This window comes from Strix aluco, chromosome 2 (assembly GCF_031877795.1).
Source record: "Strix aluco isolate bStrAlu1 chromosome 2, bStrAlu1.hap1, whole genome shotgun sequence".
NCBI classification, from domain to species: domain Eukaryota; kingdom Metazoa; phylum Chordata; class Aves; order Strigiformes; family Strigidae; genus Strix; species Strix aluco.
Genome location: NC_133932.1, coordinates 103,941,211 through 103,956,382, shown reverse-complemented (window position 1 = coordinate 103,956,382; position 15,172 = coordinate 103,941,211). Strand labels below are relative to the sequence as shown.

Below are 15,172 nucleotides of genomic sequence, written 5' to 3'. Positions count from 1 at the left end.
GTAGCATAGGACATTATGCTCAGTACATAAACTATGGGGAGTTGGCCAGGAAGGGTGGATCATTGCTTGGCCATTGGTCAGCAAGTGGTGAGCAACTGTATTGTGCACCACTTGTTTTTGGCTTTTACTATTTTTTGTTATATTCCTTTTCATTACAAACATTATAATTACATTTTATTGTTATTCTATTATACTTTTAGTTAAACTGTTATCTCAACCCACAAGTTGGTTTTTTCCAATTCTTCTCCCCCTCCCACTGGGAAGGGGGAGGAGTGAGCATGCAGCTGCATGGTGCTTAGTTGCTGGATGGAGTTAAACCACAAGACCACATTTTTAGACTTCTTTTAATACAGACCACATTATGTACTTCAAAAGTGTGTACTGATGTAGCAAAAAAAAGTCATACATGCAGGAGTGAAAACTCATAACAAAAATATCAGGTTTTGTATTACAAAGGATACAGACATGACTCTTTACATCATTACGAAGTCCTTTACGAACAAATTCATATGCTTCTTCCTTCTTCCCTAAGCAGTTCAAGGTCAGTCCTTTCATCGCAAGCGTCTCTGTAAGAAATATCATATACTTATGTTTCTGACTTCCCACATGCCAGTTTCACAGCACAGATATCCTTTGAAGTTGTTACACAGTGAAGTTCCCCATTAAATGATAAATTTAGATCACTATAGCAGCCTAGCACAGCTGAAGACTGTCATATGGAAGAATTTCCTGTCTTGAAATTAGTCTTAAAGACCACTGCAGAGCATCATACAGATGTGATGAACACAGACAACACAAGCTTTATTAATTAAAAAATACACTTCACTGGCTTTAAGGGAGTTAACAATAAGCTAAAGCATATTTAGAGAGCTGCTCAGTGTGTGTTAGAAGTTCCAGGAAGGAAGAACAAGTAAAAAATCATTAGGTTTTGTTATACCATAAGAAACATCTCTGTCAGTCAGCTCCACTATTACAGGTTGCTTACAAAGCATTAATTAAGAGGAGCATATTTCCTGCTACAGTATCTTGGGGGTAAGACACCTTCTCAAAGTAGTAACATTTTAATCAACATTGAGAGGCACAAGATTCCAAATAATACATTGATACAACCATTGCTCCCCTCTTCTCCCATTCTTCAAGTAACACTGTGGGAAACAAGTTGCATGTAATGCAGGCTCTGCGCCTGAAAGCTCTTCCAGATTCTTATTTCAGGTTTCTTTGCTAAATAAAACCACTCAGTTTTGGCCCCTGCCAGGTTAGTCACATTTTCACCATAGTACTCTGTTTTTCCTCCAATTGCAACCTTTTCCCCAGTATTAATGGCAACAGCCCATCATCTCAAGGTCAGTCATAACAGCAGCTTGAAGTTACATTGATAGACCTCTTTAACACCTTTTTCTGTAAAAGTACACCTAAAGTGAATGATGATTAAAATGAGCCAAGGTTTTTGTTTTGTTGTCCTACATCCATACTGTAAGAACAAAGAAAGCTAGAATGATACGTTCCAAACACGTTTTCAAGCTACCTGAGCTTGAAAAAGATTATCCCCACAGCAGGAAGGAGGGCAAGCTACTCCCACCTTTCCACACAAGGGAGTTAACTGTCCAGCCACAGCAATCCACCTATTTGCCACCTTCTCACTAAACTTTTCAAATTCCTTGTCTCTGAAGCTAAGTGTGACAACAGTACAGCTTCCCATCAGATCATTTCATTGGCTTAGTTCTGCTTCAGCTGTTCGTTCCAGGCTTTGCTCCCAAGCTTCAAAGCCATTAGTGGCTCAGAGCCCAAGAAGTATGTGGACTGCCAAGTCAGCTAGTTGTCCTGGAAAAGTTTAAGAGGCAGCAAGAGCAGAAAAGACGGATGTATACTGAGATGTTATAAAACACAAGTGCTAGTAGAGACAAATGCATTAGGTCGGAGCTGGACAAGCCACACGAGCTTTTCAGCAACAAGAAAACTGTACTTTTTTTCTTCTAGGGAAGTAATGAAGACAAGGAAGAAACAACAGACACTGATGGAAGCATGAAAAGGATTAGGTGAACATTTTGCCAAAATCTGACAATGTCAAAGAGGAAAATAATTTTACCGACACAGTACATGCACACTAAGTGTTAGGTTGCTTCAGCAGCAGACAAGAAAAATGCACAGTATCAGAAGAAACGATTGGCTGAACCATGCAACAAACCCTGTAATACATAAGACTAGAACATTTTATTGAAGATTAAGTTCTGACAGATGTAAATAGAAGCAACATTTTGCTGCCCCACTTCCTGAAATATTTATCAGAACAGGATCTCCAGATTTTGTCTTTAGCTTCAAGTCTTAGCAGAACAGTATCACACTTAACTTTGCTCCTTATAAGCAGCAATTTGGTATGCAGTACAAAAAATTTAAGAGTATGAACTTGACAAAAACAGCAAGAAGGCAGAATACCTCATGTAATATTCAAAAAAAGATGGCTTGCTATTAAATAGGAATGTAAGAAAAACCCACACTAGCATTCCGACCCAGAAACCTAGAAAGGGCAACTTACTTGGAAGCTTCACTGAAGTGTGCTTCCACCATATATTTTGATCTTCATCATCCCACCGCACAGGAGTGACTGAGCTGCGGTGGAAACTTGGTCTGAATGCACAAAGACTAAAAATCCAGAGCAATTATTCACTCATAAGGACAGAATCACTCAGCAACAGGCTCCTTTCTTTCCCAACAGTATGGAATAGACTAATTATACATTTACGATCACAACAGGAGGGAAAAAAAGTCTTTTGAATCTGCAGTTACCTCCATGTTCAGCAAATTTCGGGTTAGAGAGGATCATCTTGCAGAACTTGAGTCCATTTTTGTACTGTTTTTGTTCGTAACATTTCTGAAAGAAAGGCAGAATACAATCACTGAAATGCATTTAAAAACAGAGCACCTTAACATACTATTACAAATGCAGTAGTTCTTTCAGCAAGGTATGATAATCAGATCACTAACAAGCTCTAGTTGAATATGACTCCATATTACATTGACTTTTTCAGCATTCAGAACAGTATCTGCCTTCATTTACATGCAGCCAATGCTCTACCTCATGGTCTCCTTTGTATAAAATGTTAGTAATTCTTTTTCAACAGAAATAGGAAAGGCAAGCAGGAATGTCTACTTTGATTCAGAAATTCTTAAAATAGACACACAAAATAGAAACCTTGACTCAACAGAACTTTTGAAAAGAGTTAGTCTTAAAGATTCTAGACACTTCTTTCAACATCTCATTTTCCTGGCCTAGTGACCTCGCAAAGTAAGAAGTCTCAGACAGAAGAATTTCCTTGTTGCCAACGTAGACTTCTGGGAGAAAGAAACCATGAATCAGGATAGATCTACTGTAACCTCAAAAGTCTATATACAGACATTTGGGGAGGAAGAATTTAGCTGGGTATTAAAAAAAAAAATCTAATTTCTAGCTGCAATAGTACAACTAAGGGCTACTTTTAGATTTATTTAGGGTACCATTTACCTAATCACTAGGTAGACTGGCAAACAATATGGTTCAACTGGGGGAGCACAAGTTAAAAAAAACAGGACATGTGAACCTCAGTCCCTTTTCTTCTTTTGAAATATATTACCTGATGTTAGTAAGTCAGTAAGGTCTCAGTAATTTAAATCTTTTATTGATCACTTTAAAACAAATTTATTTAAGCCAGTTACAGGCATGCTTGTATCAGTAAGCTTGAAAGTGATTTAAGGTCATTTAAGCTTCTTAACTTGAAGAAAAAACAAAACAGGCTTAACATGGCACCATTTTCAGTTAATCCAAGGTGCATTGTCCTGCTGTAATTTAGACAGTTATTCTAGGGAGAAACTATGTCATTCCAATTCTGTGCTAGAGTACTTTAACTGTCTTTCATAGATCAGTCCCATTCCATCAGTCTTCCAGGATGGAGGTAAAAAACCTCTTAAATCAATGCGGAGTGTAGTAACTCCTTTGCAGTCATAACACATCACATTGCTTCCCAGGACACAAGCAATACAGAAACATGCCTCTATTCACTTCTGGGTAACTGGCTAAGGTGCCAAAACAAGGGTACTCCTGCAGGCTGTTGGAAAGGGCTTAACTGCAGTTTTTAAGTCTTTGTTGCCTGAAACTCAAGACATTTGCAGTTAACCATGATTAATCGGAGACTTAATCATAGAATAATTTAGGTCAGCAGGAACCTTTGGAGATCACCTAAATCACCCCTCAAAACAAACGAGAGCTAACCTTGATATGAGATCAGGTTGCTCTGCCTGGCTGACTTCTGGCAGGATGGCCAGGAAGTTCCCATCAGAGGCAAACAGTTGCACTTATGGCAATTAACATTTAAGCAACAGCAACAAAAAGGACTTGAGAATTTCCAACTGAGAACTAGCTTCCACATCTCTACCTGAGACAAGCCAGGTTGCAGCAAAACTTGGTCTCCTCTAGGGGAAGGTCAAAATTCTCCTATTCATCTATTTTCTTCCTTCTTAACAGAAGATGCTTAGTATCATTTTTAAAGAATCATAAGAGAATACCAACCATGCTCTAAATATGCCTAAAAAAGTAGAATAGCGAGTGAACATTCATCAACAGTTCTACAACTCTTGCAATCTTGAGTGAAACTCCAAATATACAGCAATGCTTAACCATAGAACACAAGCTACTTGAGTCAAGTTTGCACTTAAAACAGATTAACTACTTGAGGAAATCATATCTATTATTCTTTTTCTGACATTCTTATCCTATAGAGTTCAGTCTCAGAGCTAGAATAAGAACTGAACTTAGATAATTATAGGCAAATTTGAGATTTTTGAAGAACAAACAGTATCACATTTTCCAAAGGCCAACGAACGAAGAGAGAAGTGGATGCTCTCCACAGCAAGAAGCACAAGTTCAACATTCACAGTTGTTTGGCTTGCTGATAGACAACAAGCATACTTGTACTTGCCAATGAACAGGTTAGCCCAAAATCAGACACAAACCACAGCATTTCTTGCCCAGCTGCTAGTTACTAGACAAAAGAAGGGCTGACTACAAAACCATAATGAATTTGTATCAAACACAGCTTTATACAATTCTACTGCTTATGGGACAAGCCTTGGTGGTTAGTCAAAACATGACTGACTAACCCGCCCCACTCCCTCCAAATACATACACACACATGCATTTGTAAATAGTTATGTAATTACACCAATATATTGGCTTAAACATATACCAATATAAAAGTACTTTGCTCAGCAATACAGATTGACTCATCAACAACATAGATATACTGAAAGGCTTACAGGTTCAGTTACATGGACAAGCCTGGGGCTTTAAAACACCCAAACTTCATGAATGGACTGCTTTAAAACTTCTGTCTGTCCAAAAACTGTGAATGAACACACCGTGCTCCACCTGTAACTTCTTTACAGGAGACCAATGTTTGTAACATATGATACCATCACATTTTATAGTACAAATGGGAATTTCATAATTGAGGAACCTGATGTCTCCATTATGTATTTGAGTTTTGTACTAATCGGGACAAATACAGCTGAAATTCGATCATTACTATCTGTCCCATTGCATCATGTCTTTGGTACATTAAAAGTTCAAGCCAAATATGCTGGGTTGTTTTAGTTTTTTAAACAGCCTTGTATGTTGTGCTTAATGTGAGGTTCCCCATCACCCTTTTATGGCAATAATTTCCCGCTAAAACTAAAGCCAAATCATGAATGGTTTACACACTTGAAACCTCAGGGGGAGACTTTGGCAAGACCAAAATGTTATCCAGAACTTCTGCTACCAGATGTTCCTGGAAGGATGTTACCTCCTCTGGCAAACATCCCATTCTGGTTCATTCCCTTTTTCAACATTAACTCAAAGATATAATCTATTTGTAGACTTTGCCATACAATTAAACTAGACATAATTTTATGCACTTTCAGGTTAAGTATCATGTGCTTCTACACAGAGGTCAGATGGGCACAGCATCTAGGAAGTAACTGTAAGGGTAGAAAATACTAGTAACAAGGATACACGATTGAAGAGCAAAAGGAGACTTTAATTCTACATTACAGTGCTTTGCTGCTTCTACTTAAGGAACTGCCATTCACAAATTCTAATTTTTTAGAAAAATGTCATGATAGAAAAAAAATAGAGACTAAAACCCTTTCAGCCTTTGATCAGACAAAACCCCTTCCACTACTAAATACCGACAGAATCAGGGATATGAATGGCTAGCTAACATTACTTAGAAGGATTTCATGCATCACTACTCAATCCCATAAACCATTTACATATAAGTTATGTTTAACTACTTGCAACATCAGGTTAGTAAAGGGATGCTTTTACAGACTACACCTCCCTAGACAAAGCATTTGTCACTTCAACATATTTTATTGAGAGAACAGATACATTTTTCACATACAGAAGACAGTTTAATACACAGATCAGCAATTTAATGGCTCAACATCTCACTATGGCCCTCAGACAGTACACTCACTTCTGAGAAGCCATATAACAAAAAATCTGAACTGGCTACTCAAAGAGACTGCAGTTGCAGCAACCAATTCTCTTCCTCACTCCCTGTCCCTAGTGTCTCTGAATGTACTGAAGTGACATACAACCATTTTCACACAAAGGCCAAATAAAATGCAGTATCCCATTCTAAGAATGAGGACACATATCACATCAAACCAAATAGCAGTGTTAAGCATAGCAACCAGGCTTCCTTGATCAACTTCAATGTTTCAATAGTTGTAAGTTAAGATGGTCTGTGGCTGTAACACAGCTGCAGCAAAGTTCAACCCAGATGAGACACACTGACTAATCTCATGTCTGGTTCTTCATAGAACAGAATCATACAATGGTTTGGGTTGGAAATGACCTTAAAGATCATCTAGTTCCAACCCCCCTGCCATGGGCAGGGACACCTTCCACTACACCAGGTTGCTCAAAGCCCCGTCCAACCTGGCCTTGAACACTGCCAGGGAGGGGGCAGCCACAGCTTCTTTGGGCAACTCATTCCAGTGTCTCACCAACCTCACAGGAAAGAATTTCTTATATCTAATGCAAATCTACCCTCTTTCAGTTTAAAACTGTTACCCCTCATCTCATCACTACACTCCCTGATAAAAGAGTCCCTACCCATCTTTCCTGTAGGCCCCCTGTAAATACTAGAAGGCCACTATAATGTCTCCCTGGAGCCTTCTCTTCTCCAGGATGAACAACCCCAACACTCTCAGCCTGTTCTTGTAGGGCAGGTGTCTCCAGGCCCCTCATCATCTTCATGGCTTCCTCTGTACCTGCTCCCACAGGTCCATGTCCTTCTTATGCTGGGGGTCCCTGAGCTGAACACAGTACTCCAGGTGGGGTCTCACAAGAGCAGTGGGAGAGAATCACCTCCCTCAACCTGCTGGTCATGCTTCTCTTGATGTGGCCCAGGATAAGTTGGCTTTCTGGGCTGCAAGCACAAATTGCTGGCCCATATTCACTTTTCCATCCACTACTACTCCCAAGTAGTTCTCCGCAGGACTGCTCTCAATCCACCCAGCCTGTATTTGTGTTTGGGATTGCCCTAATCCATGTGCAGGACCTTGTACTTGGCCTTGTTGAACTTCATGAGGTTTGCACAGGCCCACTTCTCAAGACTGTCAAGGTCCCTCTGGATGGCACATCCCTTACCTCCAGTGTGTTGATCACACCACACAGCTTGGTGTCATTGGCAAACTTGCTGAGGGTGCACTCAATCCCACTGTCCATGTCTCCAGAGATGCTGAACAGCACCAGTCCTAATACTGACCCCAGAGGAACACCACTCATCACAGCTCTCCACCTGGGCATTGAGCCCTTGACCTCAGTGTGACCACCCAGCCAATTCCTTATGCACCGAGTGGTCCCTCCATCAAACCCATGTCTCTCCAATTTAGGGACAAGGATGTCATGCAGGACAGTGTCAAACGCTTTGCACAAGTCCAGGTAGATGATGTCAGCTGCTCTTCCCTTACCCACTAACGCTGTAACCCCATCGTAGAAGGCCACCAAATTTCTGAGGCACGATTTCCCCTTGGTGAAGCCATGCTGGCTGCCACCAATCACCTCCTTATTTCCCATGTGTCCTAGCATGTGTAAAGGGGGCTTATAAGAAAGATGGGGACAAACTTCTTAGTAGGGCCTGTTGCAATAGGACAAGGGGTAATGGTTTTAAACTAAAAGAGGGTAGATTTAAACTAGATGTACGGAAGTAATTTTCTATAATTAGAGTGGTGAAACATTGGAACAGGTTGCCCAGAGAGGTGGTAGATGCCTCAACCCTGAAAACATTCAAGGTCAGGTTGGATGGGGCTCTGAGCAACCTGATGTAGTTGAAGATGTCCCTGCTCACTGCAGGGGCATTGGACTAGATGACCTTTAAAGGTCCCTTCCAACTCAAACTATTCTATGATTCTATGTACAAATTTCTTTAACAACAATACTGCAATTTGGAAGTTGGTTTTGCTGTCTCTTGATAAGAACTTGTCAAATGCTAAATCCAAACCACTGCCAACAATTTAACACTTTTCTCAGATCCTACCAGTGCAGCCCACATTCTATTAATCCTAGTCTGCACATCAATAGGCTGACTTGCCAGAAACATGCTGGACCATCAGAACCACCAGTAAGAGAAGTAAGCATTTTAACTGTTTTAACTATTTCTAAGTAGCTGAATAAAAACGCTTCAAACTTAAACTTCTGATGAAGCTTATCAGTCTTCCCTGCTAGCGTACTTCCATATAATCCTGCTTGCTCAGCACTCAGTTTCTGCATTCTTCTTGCAAGGTAGTGTCTTTTCTCTTGATGCCAAGATTTTGGCGCAAAACTTTTTTTTGACAACACCTAGGATATATTTAAACAAAATCTTAAGATTATATTCTCCATGCTCACACGTTCAATTTTTTAAACTGTGTGTCTGCTGTGTAACACTGATGGATGGCTGGGTAAAGAAGGAACAGAAGAGCTAAATGTGGAACATTAGAGCCTAGAGAAAAAGGACAAAGCTTACACATCAAGCCCTATGGAAAGAATGTTGGAAGTCAGTTGTCCTGGAATTCTGTCCAAGCCACAATGGAGATGAAGTTCAGTAATAAAAACACCTCAAAGTTATCACTGACTGCAATTCTGATCGGCAACTTTTCCTGGGAGCATTCTCACAAGTATTTAGGGGCTGTTCAAATTATTAATACACATTTCTAAACAAAACCAGGCACAATCAATACAGGAACATCAGCATACTGTCAGTATTCTCAATTGGCATTTAACACTTGGACCTTTTAAAAAAAATCCTTCCTTGTTTTATTGCACATCTCTAGAACACTGTCATCTGTGTCTAACAGACAATCTACGTTTCTCACAGCAGCTGATGAAATTAGTTATGTAAATACCTTAGTCAGATTTTAGGCTGAACTCAGTATATACTGTTAGAATATGCTAGCAGGTAATATTCTAAATTATTTACCAGTTTGATAGCAAGGTACAACACTATCTTGTTTGAATGATATATGAATGAATCCCAAAAGAGTTCAGCATTGTCTTGGAAATGCTCCTTGTATCATGAAATATTTGGATACTTTGCAATACTGACACAGGTAAAGAAAGCATCATGATACTACTAAATTTCAGAGAGACTAGGGACCTTTGCATGAGGTTCCCCAAACAGCAACCCCCTCTCCACTCTGATTTCAGTTTACTGATGTCTGAGACTATGGAAAAAAGTTCAGCTGGAAGGGGCTTCAGCTCATGGAGGCCAAGGAAAAAGTGCATTACCGCTTTCCCACTTTCACATCATCTTAGATTTCTAGTCCCCAAACAACCCTTCTGGAGTATCAAGATGTTCTTCTATCCTTTCCCAAAGCCCTACTGCTATTTCATATATGCATGGCCACCCCTACTCTCTGCTGGCAAGAGTGGTTAACCTCATCAGCTGAAATTAAAAGAAGATAAACTAGCTCCAGCTTTGCCTGCTTCAACTGTCAAAATGGACAGGTCACATAGTTCTCCCCCAGACCTGGGGACCTGGCAATGCAGAACAGTGCCGAGTCAGACCACAGATGGTGACATACAACAGAATAAACAGCCAGCATCATATATAGTGGTAACATTTTGATTAAAGTACTAACGTCACAGTAATGTCTAAGCTTTCACTATCTTCACTCTCTGTATATAACAGCATTTCTTCCTTTAACCAGCTTCTCAATTATTTAAGTTAAAATCTACAGAATACACAAAACATTTCCACCTGCATTCTGTACAGTAACAGTTGTAATCACTGCTGTTTGTATTCTATATTATTGGCAGAATAAAACTGATATTGCACCTATTACCAGAAAAAACACATGTGGTAAGAGAATGTTGTTTCAACATTTGTTATCAGAGACATCTTTAACAGCCCTATAAACTACACCTCTTTTAAAGGAGGAAGCTCATTATTAGAAAGCTTGCCTTAAATTAAGACCTAGTCTAGTATCACGCTGTGCACACACACTCAATACAACTTGAATCCCTAGAATATCCTCTGCTTTGAAGAGGCAGAAACAAAAGAACATGCAGTAGAAAGAGCTCTTGCTAACAAGTACTTAGCATCTGTAACTTTTTCACTCTTTGAGTTAGTAGAATTCTCTACCATTTATGAACACATGGATGCCTCTGCAAAGCAGTAACTACAACAGCAACACACTAGAAGTTAGACAAGTCATAGCCTCATCATACATTTTCAACTAGTTTCTAAACTACACTTAGTGTAGAGGTACAGAAGAGACCAATCTGCCACATCTCCTGAGATGAAACTGAAATTTGCCTAGCAAGAACTCAGACTGAGCAGGTGCTCCACAAGCCAGTGGAACTGCATCTGTGAGCAGTTAAGCAAATGAAACTATCAACATCAGCACTGTTCTGTGAAACCTGATAGACACACACAATCTCAGGCTTTAAAAAGATGTCTAAAAACGTAACTTTAAAGCCAGTTCAAGTCAATTATCAATGCAAGCCTTCAACAAAAACTTCATCTCAACATTCTGTAAAAGATTTCACAGTCATTGGGACAAAAAAGTTGCATGAATCATAACTCATGAGGCCAGAGAGATCAAACCCACCTGGTACAGGCCACTAGAGATAAGATACAAGTGTTAGATGCATAGGGAGAGGCTTATGAGTAAGACTAGCATCATTACAGTTCTCACCAGAATGTTCTCAGCCTTCGGTTATTTGTACCTCACCAGTCCTCTGAGCCAAAGGGTAGATCTTCATACACACAAAAAAGTAAAGGGCTTCCCCCACACACACATCCTTAAGTGCCTAAAACTTTTCATAGCTACTACATCTTGCAGCAAAAGGTCCTACAGTTTAACTACATTTTTGTTAAGAACTTGTTTGGAGTCTGCTACTTTGCAGGCACAATTTGTAGCAAACTGAAAACTAGGCATGATAGCTTGAAAACAGGTAAGTCCCTAATTCTCCAGATTGTTCATAACTTCAGAACTTCTATTAAGTTATTTCTCATTCAAGAAGGTCATTTCATACTTGCATCCTTCTTCTGAGGGGGCAGGACCCCCTAACAGCATTTTTCTTTTCCCAGGATTCACTAGCTTTTAACTACTGCACAAGGAAATTGTTTCAACAGAACCTCAAAAATACATAAAAATCTCAAATCTTAAGGGCAATCCAGCTCACAGCCCCTACTAGGTGTACTCCAAATTAGGATTTCCAAGTCTAAGATTCATCTGCACGTTTACAGGTGGCCTTCACTTCTTGTGCCATGAATAGCTTAGTACAACTGAACTCTTCTTGCTATTCATCACTTGCTCTGTTCGATACAACCACAGGCAATTAAGAAAATGTTCCAGCACAAAACACAATGGGACTTAAGTCTGAAGAGTTAGTTACCATTTACTCATACAGGAGCTTTCTGTAAAAAAAAAAAGTCCAGAGTGAATAAACAACCAGCACCATTCCATGGAAGCCTGCTTTATGAGCCTTTCACAACGACATTTACAAACTCCTTTTGAGAAATTAAAACATGTATATTTATTTGGGACAAAGTCTTCTCCTAATTAGACTCCCTCAAGTCACTTACAATTGTGAAGCATGATTTTCCCCATATGAAAGTCTTACTTATCATTAGTCTATTGTCTATCCTCCACAATTCTGTTATTTCAGTGGTCTGCGGCTGGCCAGGCATCCTCACCACTCTTTTGAAAGTCAGTATTGAGGAAATAGCCTACACTCTTCCTATGCTGTCCCTCCTTAGCAGCACAAGTAACAATCACATCACAAATCAGTCTTATTAGTTACACCAGAAGATTTTTACTGACAGCTCCTATCTTCAAAGGAAGGAATCTTTAACAGATACTCCAAACATCCACTACTCCAGTACAATTACAATGCCTACCTCAGCTATATTATTCATCTCATTTGGGAGACATTAATTAGCACAGCATCATTCCTTTCCAAGCATTGAGTTTAATAGTTTGGTAACTCCCCCATATCATTACTAGGAGACTGACTATTTGCATGCTTATAATCTTTTATTATTAAATAAAATGAAAAAACTTTTAGACTATTATGAATAAGAATTAAGTCCTACAAACACTTGCATATTTATCTTTTATCAAAGATGAAATCTATTAAGATTGTCACAGGGAAAAAAAAGGACACTACAGAGAAGCTGAACAACTCCTCAGAGATAGGGCACTTGAGATAATTGCTAAGATTTCCTCACCCAAAAAAGTGGAAGATAGATGCCTGAATGAACTAAGCAGCAACAAGTCACTGTTACAAAGAGATATACTTGTGGACTTTTTGTGTTTAATTACTTGAAGTCAAACAAGTAAATAACTAAACTGTTCTCAGTAAGAGTAACAATGCCTTGTATCTGCAGAGGTACTAGGACTTAGCTCCCTCACAACAGGATGAAATATTCACATGCTAGTCCTTCCTCAAGGGAAACACAACTGCAATTAAAGCAAACTTTATTTTATGCAACAATATGTGGAATTCACTGAGAAATCAAGGAGTTAATTATTTACAGGTGTGATACTATCCACAGTTATATTAGGCATGAAACAAACAGCAGACAATACCTTACACTGTGTGTTACTGGGCAGACACCAATAGCTGTTACAAGACACTAAGCATTTCTTAAAAACAATTTGGGAAGTAAGCCATGAAAGTATGACAACCACCCCATGGCTTTCCTCTAAAGCACTCATAGGGACTACTACCATGCCCTGTCCAGACAGACCTGACTTGAATCTATAAAGCCAAAGCTTAAAACTAATTTTAAGGCAAGACATAGTTTTCTCAGGTGGAGGGGAGGAAAAAAAAAAAAAAAAAATCAAAGCTGCTTAAACTGAAACATACTCTGAAGACAAGCTTACAACTCTGTTTTAAATGCACAAAACATCTGCCTAAGCTTACTAGAAGTAAACACCAAATGCACATCACCAAATTTCAATATCAACAAGCACCATTTTAAAGTTACAATATGTACATATTTATTTTAGATTGCATCAGCCCCTTTCACTTAAAAAGTCACGAGCTGAGGACTGATTTAAAGTGGCAAGAAACACAGCAGCATACCTGTATTACATTTTGTTTAGGGATGCCTTTCTCTTTCTATAAAGGATCCAGGAAGCTTCCAAACACTTCCTTCATGCCTTCTGTGAGACTGAGAAGCAAAAGGGAAGAGCCTGAAGTTGCTCAGTTCCTCCTTCCCAAGCAACATCACACCTGTAAGCATCATCACAGCTCCCAGAGGAAGAGCACTAATCTGAGGAAAAAACCCTGTAAAAGAACTGAAGTAAGGCTTAAGAAACAAAACAGACCTGGAAGTCAGGACAGCAAGAGAAATGAGCTCCAGCACTACCTTACAGTAGTACTAAGAAACTAGAACTATTACCTATGCTGCAATTGCTATTAGTTCCCTAATCACAGCACAGCTAGTTTTAAGTCTGCTTGTTCAAGTACTGCCAAGCATGCAGGCACACAAATTGATGTGGCTTAAAGACTATTTACTCAGCTTCTTGAGCAGACTTCACAGCTTACACTGAACTCCATGAGGCCACACTAGTTTGGGCAGCTCTGTAAGCTTCATTTGCTGTTATGTGGGCATCTTGTTCAGACTGCTGATAACCTGTCTCACATGTTATATATACACACACACCCCCCAAGTCACTAACTCCTGGGTAACTCTCATGATCTCCAAATGAGTTACCCATTTCATAACTGCTAAATCTTCAACAAGTGTTTGTAAAAAACTCAGTCTTCATATATGAGTACAGTTTCCTCACATTTGTTCTAAGTTATTTGATCACTACATGCTTGTAAGGTCTTATTATACAGTCTCCCCCACTCCCAATTTTTAAAATGCCCACAGCATCCCTAGTAATTTCAAGTATTCTGGCAGTGCCAAAGTAGGCACAAGCTGCTTCAATTGAAGAGCCTTTAGCACTACAAGCTATACTACTACACTAAAATACTCTGAAATATGTCAAGCCAGCAAAGGGTTCAACTTGTACTATGTAGACATTAGTATTCCAGAATGGGAGTGCACCATGAAAAAGTCAGAGCTAACTAGAAAAAGGAGTAAGAAATTAAGTTTCAAGAAGTATCAACACATGAAGTGACAAACCAACAAGTTTGTTATTAACACTTCAGGAACTGTGACTAGCCACTGCACAGCACCAGTTAAACCTTCTGAAGCCTTTAGAAAGCAAGTAAACTTCCCTATCAGCTTCACTGAAGTTTCATGCATCTTTTTCCCCTGCCTATGCACTTAGGTTTTGTCCACCACTTAATTAAAAAAAAAAGCTAGGTTGTATAAAGTATGATCTCCAGAAAAGGTCTTCTATGTTTCAGTTGAAAAACTTCAGGAGTGACTGCTACTGTGAACTTGTTTGCTACTAGTAAGAATAATCACTTAACTGTTCTAATATTAGTCATGTATTTTTAGCAGAGAGAAAGAGGAGTGCTAGAATGACTTACTAAGATGCATACCATAAGCATGCAGTAAGCAACAAATCACCATTGAGAAACATTAAGTCTTTTAAAATCTGCATACTACCCAAAGCAGGTAAAAGAAAACAGCTCAGAAGCACCTGCTGAAACGCACAAGCTACACTGAGTACAGGCAGCTTAAACACAGTTTGTTTAGAG

General features: G+C 39.3%; 1 protein-coding gene across 7 annotated transcripts in view; it reads right to left on the bottom strand.

Annotated features, from left to right (window-relative positions):
• Positions 1-15,172, bottom strand: part of NAA16 (N-alpha-acetyltransferase 16, NatA auxiliary subunit) — a 74,914-nt gene that overhangs the window by 57,212 nt on the left and 2,530 nt on the right. For 2 of the 7 annotated variants that reach the window (XM_074815590.1, XM_074815589.1), the window contains exons 2-3: positions 2,785-2,869; positions 462-566 (exon numbers count right to left, since the gene is read on the bottom strand). In XM_074815590.1, coding sequence (XP_074671691.1) covers positions 462-566; positions 2,785-2,821 — 142 coding nt within the window. In that variant the 5' untranslated portion in view covers positions 2,822-2,869. Of the gene's footprint in view, positions 1-461; positions 567-2,533; positions 2,608-2,784; positions 2,871-13,597; positions 13,736-15,172 lie in introns of those variants that run through there. The other 5 variants (XM_074815593.1, XM_074815594.1, XM_074815591.1 and 2 more) reach the window with 4 other exon arrangements.